Consider the following 17,552-nt stretch of genomic DNA (forward strand, 5'->3'; position numbering starts at 1 on the left):
AAAATATAGAAAATCATTTTAATATCACTCCAATAAATCACCGGAGACCAAAAGTGCACATACTTTTTTTTTCTGTAATATTAAAAATGGGCTGGCGGAAAAATTTCACATATATTGAAAAGTCCTGAAAAATCAACATCAACCCAATAAGTCTACGTCAACAGCAACGACATTTGATTTAGCTTAAAAAGGATTTCTCATCAGTGCTGCTGTGAGCCCTAAGGTGAAATATCAAAAAGAGGAATAAAGTAATATGATGATGGCATAGTGGCAACTAAGGACTAAAGTCGATAAATAATGGCCAAGAGCTGGACATTAAGTGTAATCAAGACTTAAATCATTGAAAAATACATTAAATTGATAAAATTTCTGTCCGTCTGTATGTTCTTTGCATATCTTGTGAACCGTTCATCATACTTCACACTTGGCGGGGGTATTGCTGTAAACCAAAGGGAGTGCCTTTGGACATGAGCATTTTGCCCGGCGTCCGCAGCAAGCAGACCGCGGCTTATTAACTGCAGTTCACCTAACAACCAAACTCTTCTTCACTTCCCTAAATTCAAAACGAGTGAATAGCCAACTGAAAGCAGATTCTATTCAAAATGTATTTCACCAGTGAGACATTGAGTAAGCCGCAACCTGGATGTGTTTTTCCCCTGAGTAAGACAGTATTTCCCAGGTGTAAGACATAATACTAACTCATAATGCTAATAACGTTACTGCCAGCAAAATACCTCTGCTAATTAAACCCATGCTCTTATTTATAACATCATTGTTTTTGTCAAAACAAGCCACTAATACGTATCATTGTAAATTACATCCGCTCAGTGTATTTCAGCGATGTTTCTGATGGCTGAGTTTTTCAAGGGTGGATTTAAGGATTTGGGGGCCACTTAAGGCAACTTAAAACTTTCCTGATGTAAAACTATTAAGTACCAATAGTAAAACTATCAATACCACGCAGTAAAAGTCCTACATTTCATTTTTTACTTCAAGTATGGTATGGTATAAGCACAATGTACATACATTTACTTAACATTAGCTCAAGGTGGAGCTTTCAATTCTGAAAATATGATGCTGGATGATTTAATGAATAATAATGCATTGTATATTAATTGCTATATTTTGTGAGCCAAATCTGAATTTGCAACGTAACAAGTAAGCGCTGTGTTGAGAGTGAAGTTGTTTGTATGAGCGTTTCTTGAAAAAGCCGCAAGCAGCAACACCACAGGCCAAGCATTTGTTCTGAACAGGCATGTTTTCAATGGACACTGCACTAGTTTGATCAAAATAAAAATAATTTAAAAAGATCTAAATTCATACTTTGTTGTTTCATTAAAACAGCTGCTTTCCCTTTCTGTGCCACTGTTAATAGACCGGCAATGATAGATAATGATGTAGATAATTATATGCAAAGAATGAGCACCAGTCAGACAATAAGAAATTATGGATTTTTCCAACCAGAAGTGCAATCTTCTGAAGATATAAAATGTCTAATTGACTTGCTATTCTGTGTTTCTATAAATGGTAGCTCACAAGTTTATTGAGAAAAACATCAACACAAAGAAAGGCGGCACCAACAGTAGGTACTGAGTTTGGTCTTTCCAGAGAAAAATGCACTGTTGCAAAGGAAGTGATGTCGTTTACGTTTTGGTCAATAGCAACATCAGTTTCTTCAGAATAAACAGATAAAGACATCAGAAAATAGCATCAGAAGCACAAAACTGCAGCAGAGATAAAAATAAAAATAAAAAACAGTGTCTGCACAACCAAGATAAAAGATCTTCTGAAATACATGAAACTGAATTAACACTTCCAACGTATAATTATGCAGACTACAGCTCAAACCCAACAACAATAGTATGAGTGTAATGCCGATATTTATTCAGTCAATATTATGGACATAGATCTACCAATCTAAGGTAATGGTTAGCATGGACACCAAATTGTGAAAATGTAAAATGTGTACTGGTGTCATCATAAACAAATTTCAAATACATAAAAAAATCTCTTTCAAATAAAACATGTATGTGTTTTAGCCCACCAACTACACATTACTGTATGTATACTACTGCTAACTATTTTTCCAAAGCATGCTGTAGGATTTTAGTTTTATGAAGAAAATGTGTAAATAATATGACTACACTTACTTTCATCAGTTGCATCATTTTGTGTGCTTTACTATTTTGGTGGACTTTTATTTTTTTAAGATCAATCTTTAAAACAGTACATGAAAAGATAAATGAGTCACCTATATAAGTTACAGACTACATTTGATGTAGAACTGAGTCTCATTTTGAATAAGCACTGGTAGGTATTTTTCAGGTTTAGTGGGTTCTACTATGCTCCACTCTACTAGTCTGCAAAAATGGAAAAAACACAAAAATCTGGTGCACAGATGTGTTGAGGCAGAAACCTTTTTTTGCTAATCTTGACATGTTCTTCTGTTTTTAGTGTCCTTGGCAGGTTTGCTAGTATGAAACTGTACATAGGACGTGCATTTACTTTGTTGTTTGGAGTTGACTGAATAATTTATTATCTTCAGTTATTACGTCAACAGCTACAACGTAAGATGTGTTAGAATAAAAAACAGCTTCATGTGTCTATTATGATAAATTTACCAAATAAAGTGAACTTTTACTAGTTGACTTAAATGTCCAAATGCGTTTTGGCAGATATTATTATTTTATTATTTATATACCATAATACAAAACTACAAAAATAATCATTATTATAGTTTATTATCATAGAAGGTTTTACACAAAAAAGTCTCTACTGCCTTCACGGCTATACTAGCTATAACATTGCTACTGTAATACTCTCTATTGCATTAGAGAACATGGTGGTAGCGACAGTTTCCCTGTAAGAGCCTCATTTGACCGTCCTGTTATGTTTCTGTGCCACAATTATAAATACACACAGAGGACAGTCTGCCTCTGCTACTCAGATAAGTCTCACCAGTGTGCTTTGATATTCAAGGATTTATGCTTACTGTTAAAACAAACACAAACAAGCTGCGCACCACACTATCCTCGACAGACTTCAGAGTTGAAAGAGTACTGATCTACTGAATATTTGCATGGCTGAAGCTCATTTCTCACAGGAATATTTGATCAGAAAATCTGCTGATGGAGAATCAGACGCATTATTTAAAATGCAAATTGAGTTTTTGTCCATATAAAGTTGATGTATCACAATGGAAATGCGATACAAAAAAACCCAAATGAAGTCATGATTACACATTCAGAGCCACATGACCTATTAAAAACTTTGTTGCAATAATACACTGAATGTATTTCTCTGTTTTAATCTGAGGAATATCACCTTCTGATTTCTAACCTACCTTTTTATGTGCTAACCTGGATGTGCATGTCTTTGTCAAAGAAGTAAAAAAAACAACGATAAAATTACATCTTTTTCAATTTTACTCGTTTTCTCTATTTTCAAGAACTGTGTGTTAAAGAGGCCTCTTTGAGTAAAATGAAACTCCATTATTCTTGACTCTAATCAAATAAAGCATCTGATTTATTCAGTTTTGGACAGTTTTTCTTCTCATGCTCTTTTATCTCTCTTCCTACCCCCACCTCTCTCGTTCCCCAGCCTCCATTTCCAGTGAGCCACCAGCAGGAGGATAATTGATCAATCATGCTAATTGAAGAGTCTGGACAGCTAGCCCACCATAGCAGATGTGCCAATTTGCATTCATTAAGATAGAAATGAGTCTTAATCACCGCTCAGCCTTTGATTGACAACATAAACACCCCCTGTCGGAAACTCATGTTGCAGCCCAAAGCACTATATAGGGTTCATTCCATAACTGGCAATAAAATCAGTTTTTTTTAAGCTGTACGTCGCTGAAAATGCACTTTTGAAACACAGCGGAATAATCCATTGATTGTCTTCATTGGTAAAAGTAAATCAAATACAGAATATGGCACATGATGACAACTCTTAGTTGTGATGATTGTGTTGCTTTAGTCAATGTAAAATCGGCAAAGGGCAGTCTTGAAATTCACAAACAAAATGGATTCTGATGAAAACAAAGGGCTTGACATTCAGTAATGGTCAAAATTTACATATCTTACTGAATGATTAATACAGCTCCCTTCATAACAACAGTTGATAGAGATCATGAGATAAAGCCTAATGGATATTACCTGATCATTTTAGTCTCATTTCCTCTCACTGTAGTGGTCTTGTGAGAGGGGGCGTTCCTTCATAAATAGAGAGGGGATTGTCTGTTTTTCCCAAGTCACATTAACAATGGCCGCCCCTCTTTATTATGAGGAAGATAAGCAGAATTTCCCTATGAATGTTGTTTACTCTCACAAATCATCAGGGTAAAAGACATAAAAGAGCAGTGAAAAGTCAATGCTTTGCATATGGTGCTGCCCAGTTATTTACAATTACGAGGCATTGGTATTTGACTAAAATTGCATTCTCAAATTGGGTTAAAGCCTATTCACAGCCCTGATGTTATAAGATTACAATTAAGTGTTGACTTAATGCCTGCAAACCTGATTATTATATATGCCATATACCTTAATTGTGTTGAATTGCTCAAAGAGAGGACAGATAAATACCAAACGATGCATGTGAAGTAAATATCTGATTTCAAGGGTTCTTCCACAGACACAGTGATCGCTCTGTGTGCTGGCGAACGGTGTGAGGTTATGGCGGAGCATGAGCAAAATCTCATTAGCTCCACTAGTGGAGAGTGGAGGAAGAGTAAATATTATTAGATTAATCTAATGACTAACGGCAGCGTTTGGATTTGTGGCACAGAATTCAATAAGAAACACAATAGGAACAACACCATCAAACCTTCTGTCATGAATAGCCTACTCTGCTTGGTTCACAACAACAAAACCATAATAAATACCACATTTATTTCCAGAGGAATTACTGTATGTTGATAAGTATGATCTTGAGACGAGAGTGTGTTGCTCTTCTGCCTTACAAAATAATAAATATTTAGCAATGTATTTTTTACAAAGTAAATTAGAACATCTATTGGTGTTATACCTTGTCTGTACATGTGTGTGTCTATCTGTGTTTAGGGGTTTTTATGTACTGTTCAACATGATGAAAAGGCAATACAGTCACAAAAACTCAAACAACAATATTTCACCTTCACACAGGTGAATGCATAAGAGGAGAGATTTCATACAACAGTTCACCTGTCGCCTGGAGTGTTGGTAAGGTTAACGCTATCAACACATGCAGACGCAAACAAACGCACTCACCAACATACACATAGAAGGAAAACCTGAGCCGACTGCTCTGCTTTGGACTACGAGCCAAGTTTGAGACAAAGTCCATAGCCCTCCACTGAGTTATCAAACTGTGGCCCAGGCATGCATCCATCTGTGGAAAACATGGAGACTGTTCTCCCACACTGCACAGCTCAGCCTTTATCTACAGATGGTACTACTGAGCAGGAATGTGACCTTTGATTTAGTTTCTCACACCGAACGAGCTTCCCAATGAAAAGCGGGAGAGGGTTTTTCTGGCCTCCCACACCGGACAAATGAGCACATGATTGTTTGCATGGCATAAGATGGGTTTAACACAATTAAAAAATTTAGATAAGTGTCCAGTGCAAGTGTCCTCATGTGAGACCCATTTCACTAGATAAATGGAGGAGGGGTGGATTCTTGCCATAAATAAGGCATCAGCTCCTCCATGTAGTGCACAAGGATCTGTGCAGCTGTAGAGAAGCTCAAAGGCTGAAAAAAAGTCTTTGCCAAAAGAGGCAGTAAGGAAAACAGTTCAGATCAGAATTTCTCTTAAATTATGATAAAATTTCATAGATTGCGAACCACCACAGACAACGGCTATGTGAGGGTTGTGTGGTGATGCTGTGAATTGGACTGGGTTGGTTACTTCTGCTCTGCTTCCTCACTTCTGAACCTTGACCACATAGCCAGCAGGCAGAGGGACATTTGTGCATATGTGCAAAGATGCTGGCCGAGTGAGCGGGGACAAAAGCGGCTTGTTCTCGCCTTTTGTGCAACGGGGCAGCTTCCTTGAGAGTAGCCAGAAGGGCTAAATGGGAGATCAGCATGGGACCACTAGTGCTACTTTATGTACAATGTACATTCCAATTACACCACGCTGTCAACATAAACATTGGTAGACCACAGATTTATGTTACATATGTGAAATAAGTGGAAAGACCAAACAGATAGGCAGTGACAAACCCCTATGAAGACTCAGAGTATAAGATGCTGTTGCATTTGCTTCTTTAAAGTAAGACAGCTTTCAGAGTCACGGCAAAAAGAAATTTGTGGTCACTGTTACGTAAGTAAGGAATGTATCCATGTATTTTTTATGCAGGTGAGCCCCTGCTCTGCTCCGAGGGCCCCTGATGGAGGAGTGACTGCATGAGTCTACTGGATGCCAGAGCACTCTTCTGCAGCTCTGCCAAGCAGGTAATTCACAAGCAGCAGCAGCATGAATAAAAGATAATGGGCCACAGCTGACTCCTTTATGCCGCATGTAATTTCACTAATTCCTCCAAGTGAAAGTCTTTTCCAAAGCTAGGATTCTTGAAATGTTTCAATCTCACCCATCTTAATCCTTTAATGTCTCTTAATTGAGTATCAGTAAAAAAAAATGCTGTTTGTTTTAGGTGGCAGTAAAGAGAATTGCGATGTAGCAGTCTGCGTTGTCTAATAAAACGTATCTTAGTGCAGAAAAAGCTAATCTTATTTCAAATAAGTGCTATAAAAATGAATGGGCAACTATATATTAGCAGTATCAGGCTTTTATCAATAGGCATTAACATATATTGTATATGCTTCCATTTAGTCAGAATGAAGATACCAGCCTCTTAAAGCACATCTTGAATAAGCCGAGAAACCACACAAGTGTGTGCCAATGAAAGATGTTTGGAACAGGATGCATCCCTAATCATTCTCATTTACTTTGGCTTCTACACTTTTGGCTGACAGTTTTATATGCTGGCATAACAAGTGGTTTACTCTTCCGCTAGTCGCCGGGCATGCAGGAGCTGCCAGAAAACCCAAGTGCTTGTTGAGTTTTATAGAGCAGTATGGAATGTACTAAACATTGTATTTTCACTGCAGCTTTAGCCAAGCTGATGGTCTGTGATGAGGAGTAGCCAGAGAACTGAGCCCTACAGGTACAATATCTATGGGAAACAGTGGTGGTCAGCAGCTACTGTGGCATGCATGCGCAGAGATAAGTTTTTCACATCAGTTGATGGGCACGAGAGCAGCTGAACTTATCAGAGACTGCAGACCTCCTGTGCCCTATCTGAATGGTGACTAGTAGGAAACTGTTACTTGTTCCTCACTCTTGTTTGTCTGAAACATTACACCCGTGGAGCATTTACAGAGCTGTACTGTCTTATAGTCTGAATTCGTAATTAAAATAATTAATTTAGTGTAAATCTGTTAAATCTGAATGTAAGTGTTGTATAGCAAATCGTAATGAAAAGAAATTAGGATAAAGAATGATGTGAAAGAAGTTTTTCCCCACAAAGCATGCAGGCAACACTCACTCACCTCTACAATGTCAGAGTTGGTTCTGCTCTCATGGGGCTCGTTGTACTCTGTGTATTTCAGCAACACTTTGTCCATGTCTGTGCTGGCATACTGGAACAATTTGTTAGAGCTGTTGAAAATGATGAGGGCTATCTCACAGTCGCATAGTACACTCAGCTCATAGGCCTTTTTCATCAGGCCAAACTTCCTCTTTGTGAAGGTAACCTGGGGAGCACACAGAAAACAAAACCATCCATTACAGAGGGAAACTGTTTCTCTAAATTAAAAAGGAGATCAAAGTCAAGTGAACAAAACATAAATTTGTACACGCAATTTTCACAAGTGTAAATGTTAATTTAGGATTCTTACTGCAACTGAAGGTAGTAGTTTATTCATTTCCAAATCCATGTTTATTGCACAATTTCCAGTAGTGGAAGAAGTATTCACATATAAAAAAATGTAATACTTCACTCAAAGTTAGTGGAGTAGAAGTAAGTAAAAAATACCATAAAATACTGAAATTACAGGTACCTAAATATTGTACTATGTGCAGTAAATGTACATCCACGGCTGAGACTTTTGGTGGCAAATTACTCCAAGTATGTGGAGCTGCTTTAGGCTGAAATTTAACTTTTTTTAAATGATAAGTTTTAAAAGGAATGAACTGTAGGCTACGCCGGTAAAATAACACTATTAACTGTGTCATTATACTACAACAATGTTATGGTAACCAAGGTGACAGATAACAAGATCGTTCCTCCTTTAGGAATGATTGCAATGACATAGTACAAGTCTGAAATGTCTAGTTATCAGAACAGAGGTCAGGGTTAGAGGCACGAGTCAGCGAGCTGAGTCAGAGCTTTGGCAACAACAGGGGTCCATACATTACTGTAGCCCCTGACTCCATATACGGAAAGCTATCTCTGTAGTGCAGCATAAGCCTTGTAACATGAGCCCTCAGATGGGACTTTGGGTCATACATCACTCCAGTGGTAACGCAACCCTCTCTGCAAAGTGACTTTATGTCCTGTATCTCTGCAGCTCTGTCTCTGTGGTCGCTTCAGATCCACACACACATGTCATTATGTGACACCACCTCTTTACAGTGCGCTACAGTCATTTCTCAAGCTAAAAACATTGTTAACAAGGAGAGAGGATGGAAAGGCAGCCGTTTTCTCTTTTTGTTTGGTGTGTTTTGTCTTTAGTACGTGTGCCTTGTCAAATGTGTATACTATACAGTGTGGCTCGTGAATGTGAAAGCTGTGCTCGGAGCCACAGAGGAGTGCATGTGTCTGTATTCTCCATCAGTTTCACTGACCTACTAAGAGAGGAGTTGAGCAGATGAGCTGGCTTTGTTCAACTTTAATTGGACACAGCTTGCGGCTATACCCTCATTTTAACTGGTATAATGCAGTATAATCCTATGTGTTGCATAGTGTCTATGTAACACTCAGACAGTGGGGTCACTCCAACTGTGATAAATGAATTTCAAATCTTACACACTACAGGTAATTACACAGGACTATTATCCCCGCTCTAGACATGGAGGAGCCTGTCCTCGTGTCATTTTCTATTCAATGCACTGATGTTAGTCAAACTCGTATGACAACCCAAATTCTAAAATGACATTTCGTAAAATGACGAGGTTTAAATACACGCTCAATAAAATGACATGTTTCCTTGCAAATGGCAGACACATAAAGCCTTCGAGTGAGTTCGGTGGAACAGAAAAAACATGGGGGGGTTTTGTCTTTCTGATGATTTCCTCAAGGTGGATCACTGCATGCAGGCAGATAAGGGGATAGGATTTGACCAGAATCAGGGCAGTTTCTACCCACCTAGAGCACCTGCAGTTCTAACCAGCTGACACTAGTTTCCCCTGACTAAACACCAGGGCTGCCCACCCGCTCATTTGCCTGCTTGCATATTTGTTTTGTCCGCCTAACCAACTGGAAAGCAGGGATTGTCATGTGGGAAAATGATTAACAAATTGTATGCTCTTTAGTAGATGAATATGGCTGTTAAGCCATGGAGATGTCACCTTTCAGCAGGAAGCCCAGGATGAGACGCTGAGCGAGGACTTTGTTCCACCTGGATGCGTGGCAGAGTGCTGAGTGCAGCGCTGCTGACCCAGGCACCGCTTCATTTCAACCTCAGCAGCAGCATGGAGACTTGGTCCTTGCCCCAGCCCCAAACACAGTACTTCTACAAAAGCCAGCTGCTGCTCACACCGCCATTAATGGTGGCCACCACATTGCTCTTCTGTACTCATACGGTTACCTTTAACAGTGAACGAAGGAGGCTATTTCATAAAGTTTTGCCTCCTTTTGTTAGAGTATGGCCAGTCATGACACAAAACAGCTCTAAACATAGAGACCAACATACACAAATATAACACCCATCTACCCCCATCTTCTCTGGGGTGACTGGTGAGACAGTGGAAAACCACAGACATCCTTGAGGTCAAGTGGGAGGTTCACTGGCGGAGCTTTCCTATGGTTCACCAAGTCAAAGACACCCACAAAGACACTCAATGTGGTTTGAAAAATTTGAGTTGCTTCTATAGTAAGATGTGGTACTCATGCAGTCTAGCTCCCTGACTAATTCATGTAATTCACAAAGACAGAATTAGCCTGAGTGTTGTAAAGCTGTGTTGTATCGCTGTACCGGTGCATCTCACACATGTTCTGAGAAATCAAATGTCAAGGCAAAAGAGAAGGGAGGCCACATTTAAACTTCCAATAAACTGGAGTGATTCCAACTTTCTCTGCTTTTGATAAGGTCATTACAACAGCTCACACAATACCAGACAGATCAGTGACTATACTAGCATTTCATTTAGACTGTGCAAGGCTGAAAGCCCTGACCTTTAAGAAGCTCTCACAATGTCAAGATGAGGTGGTAATTCTGCTCTCAATTCACATTTTCTGCATTTCCAACTTCTTCCCAAGTGCCCTACCACCATGACCTGTTTTACTGAGCTTTAATTGAGCTTGGTAATTCATTTCTCATATGTATATTTTATATACTTTGGGTTGCAGTTTTTCATGTTTTACAATCAAGACTCTAACAAATTATTTTAAGGTGCACTATGCAAATGTTTGTGTAAAAATCACATCAGTAAAAATCACAGAGTGGTGCTGCAGCAGAGAAAAGACTCACCTTATTTGCCTTACAAGTTTGGAATGTTTACTGATGGAAATTGTACTGTGATTTACAGGAACTGACGAAATGAAACTCAAGGGGAAACTACAAAAAATTCTGATAAACAGCAACAAGCAAATTTGCCTTCTGGAGAAACTGTGCTTACTAGTTTTAGCTGCTTTTTGAAACTTTTTTTTTTACGACAGCTGGGAATGCTATATTCAACCATCTATGTGTAATATTCTTGAGACAAATGCATCTAAAATCTAAAGCACGAGCATATGTGCCTGCCACACGTGCTTTTACTACTACATTTATTGTTTCCATCCTCCACAAGACAGACTGCCACAGAAAACGGTATAGTATATAAAAACATATGCTACAACAAAACCCAACACACACGTCCACACACAGTTCATGTGTCAATCAAAAGGTCTATCAATGTCTGTCTTCAGGCAGAGGTGCCAAGATGACAAACAAGACATCTGGGACTCAAGAGTGCAGCTGTGACTGGGGTACGGCAGGAGATGCCTGACTCACTAACACCTTCAGAGGGGTGACAAGCTAGCGGCCTTATAAGAACCTCATGTCACCTCTGACGGCCCCCATGGCATACATGAGAGCGGGCTTGAAAGTCAGAGAGGTCTGGCACCAGCTGGCAGAGTGACCCAGGCCCCGTGGCTGCTGCCCTGGCTACGCGGTGCCAGAGTGTGCGGGCCTGGGAGACAGGCCAGGGCCACCGCGACTGTCTGCATGGATCAGCTCTGGCTGGGAGAGAGGACAGCCCCAGGATCCCCATGTGGACAACTGAGACCGCAAAGGCCTCCTCTACTGGGTGGGCCTGACCTTGAAACCTAGAGTAGCCGTGACTGATCCTGTTTAGTGGAGAGAATGACATGCTGGTTAACTAAACGTAAGTAGGTTTCTTAGGAATATCTTAATCAATAACCAGAAGGATCCAGTTTAAAGACAATTGCCGTGATCAATTTATTGAAAACTGTAATTGTGAAATGAGGCCATGTGCTGTTTTGATAAAATTGCAAATAATTCAGCATCATCCGTGAGTATTTTAGTGATACAAGGTGCACCCTCGGCAGTAAAATTACAAGCACCTGACTTCATGTTTTGCTGCTTCAGCGCAGTTTTATGGAAACTACACATCATCTTGAACAATGATAATATATACGATGGCTGTCACATTTAACAGTGTTCCTCTGTTCTGTCCATGGTCTATTAACAAGCTCTTTACCTGTCAAAATAATAATGATGAGCGCTCAGAACCACAGGAATGGGTGAAGGCTGAAAAGTGGGAGGTATGCGCTGTGTTGCTCCCTGGGGAGAAAGTGAGAGAGATAGAGCTGCTTCGGCGCCTACAGGCATCTGAAGTGCCAGAGCACAATCCAAAATGAGCCACAGCAAGGGCAGGCAACCCTCCACCCAGCAGCAAAATCATCAAACTTTTAATGACTTGGGCAATTACCCCCAGCCTGCTTAATGACATCCATAAGACGTCACTAGACACTGCTCACACCAGCCTCTTCCCTACACTAACTTTCAAGACTAATGTGTGCCCTCCCTTCTCCACCATCGTCCCCCCTGCAGATCCAGGGGAAGTAGGTGAAAGACCCCAAAAATGCTCATTAAGTGCCACTGCTGTTGTTATGTTGTGCGGTTTATAAGTTCCAAACCTGCCAAGTCAAAACACAATACTTTTCTCCTTTTGAGGGGCCACATTTCACTGGTCCATATTATTCCACTGTTAGGCATTGTATGTGCTGGAATGATATTAAGACAGAGAGAAAAGATGAAAATGTTAATATTAGATAATAGTGTATAATAAATGCGTGCAAGTCTGTGAGTCAAACTGTATTAATTGCTGTGAATACTGTAAATGAGGAGAACCAGCCAGAGTGGTGCTGTTGAATGGTTGTTATCTAGCATTTATTTGCAGTCAGCGTGTCAGTCTGGCTGACGACTGTGTCGCTGTGTTGTAGGACCATCACTTATGAAGGAAATGGCTCAGTATTTGGGTCTTTACCGTCCTACGGTATGCATGAAAGGTCCTCTGCTGCCTTCATGTTTCATTTTGTTCAACGCTGCAGGGCTACACAGCAGTGTGTCAACACAAAGCTGCACAAAAAGGTCTCACTTACACATGACGTATGCAACAACTGGACTAAATTTAATTATCTTATCTTACTTGTCATTTGTGCACAATACACTTCATTACTCTGAATTATGAAAACGTGTTGTCATTATACAGCGTAGGTAATGACTTGAAGCAAAATATCAGGTTCACTGCCTGTCTCCACTCTGCACTCACAATTCCTGATAGATTGTGCAATTACAGACCTTCTCAGCCTTTGCCACAGTCCGTGTTATAAATCCTGAAAGGTTAACAGCCCTCCAAAAGCACTTGCAGTGATAATGCAAGGGGGCCCCCGTTGTCCCCACACAACATCCTGTGTATGGCAATACTATATAATTAGCCCACTTAGGGACTTTTTTCATTTTAACGCTAAGAGTATGGATAGCTAGCAGCAGAGCGGCGTAGATAAAGATTCAAATTGTCTCACGACAATGGGGACCATATGCTAATGGATATTCCCCCTTGTTTAGGAGCATGCCCCAGGGAGATGGCATTCGCTTCATGGCCCATGGGAGGAAAAAAAAGAGAGAAAGACACACACGCATACATCACTTTGTACTGAAGCTGTATTTTGCAGGGCGGCCTATTGTTACAGCAATTTCTCTGCTGAGCCAGCTAAATCAAACTAAATGCAAGCTGAAATGCCTGCGTTCTGCTGATAAACTTTCTCACAAATTATACAGTGAGACATTTAAAATCTGATGCAAACACTCGACTTTGGGAGACACTTTAATAATAAGCAACGTTTCTCTCTGCAGGTCCACTTTTCTGTGAAACAATACAACTAAATGTCTTCCCTCACTTGCTTCATACATGCATGCTCACCTAGCGAACAGTTGACAACCTTTTTTCATGTAATTTCCTCTCTTTTTCCCCCTGATGTCACAGGTCATTGCATACGGTGTAGATACCAGCAATGAATCCTTCCAACTGTCCTGCTTGGATCCAACCCAGAGCCAGGTGTTATACTGATAATTGGCCCACAGTGTGGATTTTTTGTTTGCACTTGGCTGACCTGCTAGTCTCACAGTAACAGACACAGGCACGGTCAGGGTACCGATTGGCTAGTACCGTATCATGTTACTGTAATACCCTCAGGAGAGGAAGCACCACTGTAGCTCTGTTATATTTCTGTGTGCACAGCAAAATAGTTGTTCCACCTGTGAAGAATGCAAATAATATTTTGAGGGGGTGTTAACAAGATCTGTTCTATTTGGCTATGGGAAACCTACGCATCTACATTAATTGGTGTAATTTGTCAAAAACTGCGTTCACGCTTCCTCAACTTAGCTCTTAAATCAAAGAGAGCGTAGCTAAAAAAGAAATGGACCCAGCCTTCTTGCTATAGATATCAAAGCCTGTTATTCTTGATTCAAACAGGCCTCGGCTGTTTTGTACAGTGTTTTGCTGTTTAGGAGTTTATATTTAACATGAGCAGACAGACTGAATTCCAGCTCTCTCCCTCTCTGCGGCTAGCTGGGACCAGTGTAGCCAAGGCAGAGAAGGGTGCTGTGTGTCCTGCTGACCCACCCTGCAAATGAGAGGGTGCTGTGGTGCAGTGGCTGCTTCTAATTGCTACCAAACAGCTGCAAACACATAGTGTTACAGCGAAGGGGCCCAGCCATACTGCCAGGCCAGGGTACAAGCCCTACAGTGTGGGGAGGCCACAGGCGGCCCGCTGTGCTCCTCGCTGCCCTCAGTTCACTCCCACGCCATGAGGCCCCCGCTGCAGCCCAGTGCTCCTGCTGCCTCATCAACTTCTCGGGCTGAAATTGCAGGGTGGCAGGGGAATCATGTCTGTAAATATGACCACACTGACAAAGAAATGTCATGGTCCCTGTTCAGTTGGCTGGGACTTTGGGGAGGGAGGTATGTCTTTTTAGATCCATGCACACCCTGACAGCTGCTGAACTCTGGTCCAAGGCAGAAAGGAAAATAGAAGACGACTGTAACCTTCAAACAGGTACAAAGCATACTGTCTTCAGAAGGAAGGACGTGGTAGCATCTTGTGAGATAAGCTAAGAAATAAGTTATAAAGATAAAAATATGTATAATATTGTACATAAACCATATTTGAACCTTTCAAAAAGTGCTCCAGATAAGATATATTATATATATATATATATATATATATATATATATATATAGATAGATAGATAGATAGATAGATAGATAGATAGATAGATAGATAGATAGATAGATAGATAGATTGATGGTATTGATAGATTGATAGATGGATTGATGTAGGTAGAAAATTCTGACACTCACCTGCCTGTTCCTTTCATCCATGATCCTGGTGATCTGTATCTTCTTCCGCCCCATGGCTGCGTCCTTTCTGGTCTCTCTGACACCTCAACAATATCAGAAAAACAACACGATTTCTTCCCGCACTCTCCTAGCACATTGTGCAACAGTCTCTCTTCTTGTATACACTCTTTTCCTCTTCGCAATGTGCTTTTCAACACCACGATCTGCAAGGGGACAGAAAGAGAAAGAGGGGGGGGCAGAAAGTTAACTTGACACTCAACAATGTCTCCTTAAGCACTTCAAAGCACCGGAGGGCTCTGCTTTCTGTTCTCAAGCACATTCAGAAAGTATGAGACCCACATGGTGTACCCTTATCTGCTCTGCTGCTGCACTTGAACCACAGCTGAAGTCAATGAAAGGCGGCTTCACACTGACAGGGCAGCAGCTACACCAGACTCACTGAACAGGTGTTTTGCACTGTTAGATGAAAAGATTAATACCACTCTCATATCTGTCAGTTAAATACCAGGCTATAGAAAGCAGCAAGTTAGCTTAGCATAAAGGGAAACTAGCTAGCCTGGCTCTCTCCAACAGTAACAAAATATGTTTTCCTTTTGTTTCCTGTCTTGGGCTGCTGGCTGTAGCTTAATTTTCCCCATAGAGATGTTTCGCTTTATGTACTGCATCTAGATTAATGTCTATATTTTTTTATAGCATTTTACAAAGCGATGTTCACCTTAATAGAAATCATTTGTCTACATTTCCCTTCCTGCAGAAAAAGAACAGCAACATTTCATTGCTCTTCTCGAGCGAACCCGCCCTGATGCCAGCTTTGCTCTTAAAATGATTAAGAGAGCACCCAGTCTGGGTTTGACAGTAGTTGAAACCTCCTGGGCTGGAAGAAAAGCCAGCGGGGGTAAGGAGGGTGGGGTTTATATTCCCACATGAGCTTGTAACCTGGCCAGTGGTTCAGATCGCACTGTTCCCCAGGGAACATCGTACTCTGTCCTGTCTCTGCTTCTCTGCAAGAAGAGATATAGTCCCCTCCCTGGAGGTGCATCCATCACTTACACCCAGCGAATAAAAAATGTCTAAACAACTACATTTCCCATATGAGTACAAATGTAGAAAGGTTAACAACTCAGGCCATTAGATGCAGTCAGCAGTTGTGAGTCGAGGACGCCAGGGGCCGAATTGGCAGTGAAAATGAAAATGACCGGTTTCAGTGGCACACAGTCATTATGGGTTACAGATGGACTGGCATTATGGTGTCTGGCTGTCTGAATCGGGGCTCCACTGTAGGCAAACTTGACTGAGATCACCTCGCTAACTACCCACGCATGGCTGTCTGCGCCAGGAAAGTCAGCGCCTGAACCCTCGCAAAGAATTTCCCCAAACCACATCACAACAGGCCAGGGAGAATGACGACGTTCTTGTTCATTCCCCATTTCACACACACACACACACACACACACACACTGACAGAGTGGTGTTCGAAGGTAAATCGGGGGTGTTCAGCTCCCTCAAAGAGAAACCTGAGCCACCCTGAAAGCAATAGCAGCGCAAGTTGCAGAAAGTGATGAGTTCATAACATTTCATTGTGTTTGTATAATATTGAAACCTTCAGTGAATTAACTGGAAATAACAGGTTTGCTGGTGAATTCTTTGTGTATTTATTTAAAAAGTTAATATATCTTTCTCTTTCTTTTCTTTTGGAGATTCATTACTTCAGAGCACATGACAGTGTGAAGACACTTTTTGTTCACTGCTTTTTGCCGAGCAGCAAGTGATGAACTTGACAGACAACTGACGACTGTGGTGTTTATAATCTGCATAGAGGTAAAGAGATAATTTCTTTCTTTGTTTGTATGCAGCAGTATGTGATCTGTAGTAATTGAGAGGATTTATACTGTTTTCTTTTTATAGGTGGTTGTAAATAAAGTTTTATTTGTACCCTTTGAATTTTGATGCACTACTTAACAGTTGTCTTCAGTTTTGTCCTTGCGCCTAAGTGTGAACTTGGTGTTGGGTTAGAGGAGCTTATCTGAGGTGGACTAATCTGTAATCATCTGCTGAGACTGGTCTGAATATACCTACCGCAAGTTGTGTTTGTGAATGTGTTCATCAATCTAACCTGAGCATGAAACTGTACTTCAGAAAGAATCAAGACACTCTCACACATCCTTTCCTCTCTTTATGCGGACGAGCTGTCACAGCAGGATAGTTCAAGTCTAGAGGCATAATAGACTGTGTCATTACATTTCTCAAACACAGATATGAAATGACAAGCTGAGAGGGCCTTCAGACTGCAGGTGTGCCACACTCTTAGTGTTGTGACTTAGTGTTAGTTGAAAGCTAAAACAATTAGCTGAGAAAACCTAATTTTCAGGATTTTAATTATCACTCTATCTAATGCTGCAATTGCTCATATCACAACTTAATATTACTTCAAATAACGCAATTTTGATCTCCAGAACTAAGTGGGAAATTTTCAGCTGGCA

The 17,552-nt window shown here is 40.7% G+C and overlaps 1 protein-coding gene across 7 annotated transcripts in view; it reads right to left on the minus strand.

Moving 5' to 3' along the window:
- mef2aa (myocyte enhancer factor 2aa) overlaps positions 1-17,552 on the minus strand; it is a 62,273-nt gene that overhangs the window by 25,116 nt on the left and 19,605 nt on the right. For all 7 annotated transcript variants that reach the window (XM_068724205.1, XM_068724211.1, XM_068724208.1 and 4 more), the window contains exons 2-3: positions 15,073-15,275; positions 7,533-7,736 (exon numbers count right to left, since the gene is read on the minus strand). In XM_068724205.1, coding sequence (XP_068580306.1) covers positions 7,533-7,736; positions 15,073-15,126 — 258 coding nt within the window. In that variant the 5' untranslated portion in view covers positions 15,127-15,275. The remainder of the gene's footprint in view (positions 1-7,532; positions 7,737-15,072; positions 15,276-17,552) is intronic.

The sequence above is a fragment of the Cebidichthys violaceus genome, unplaced genomic scaffold, assembly GCF_023349555.1.
Source record: "Cebidichthys violaceus isolate CVI_PGR_0920_01 unplaced genomic scaffold, fCebVio1.0.p SCAF_3, whole genome shotgun sequence".
In the NCBI taxonomy this organism is placed as follows: domain Eukaryota; kingdom Metazoa; phylum Chordata; class Actinopteri; order Perciformes; family Stichaeidae; genus Cebidichthys; species Cebidichthys violaceus.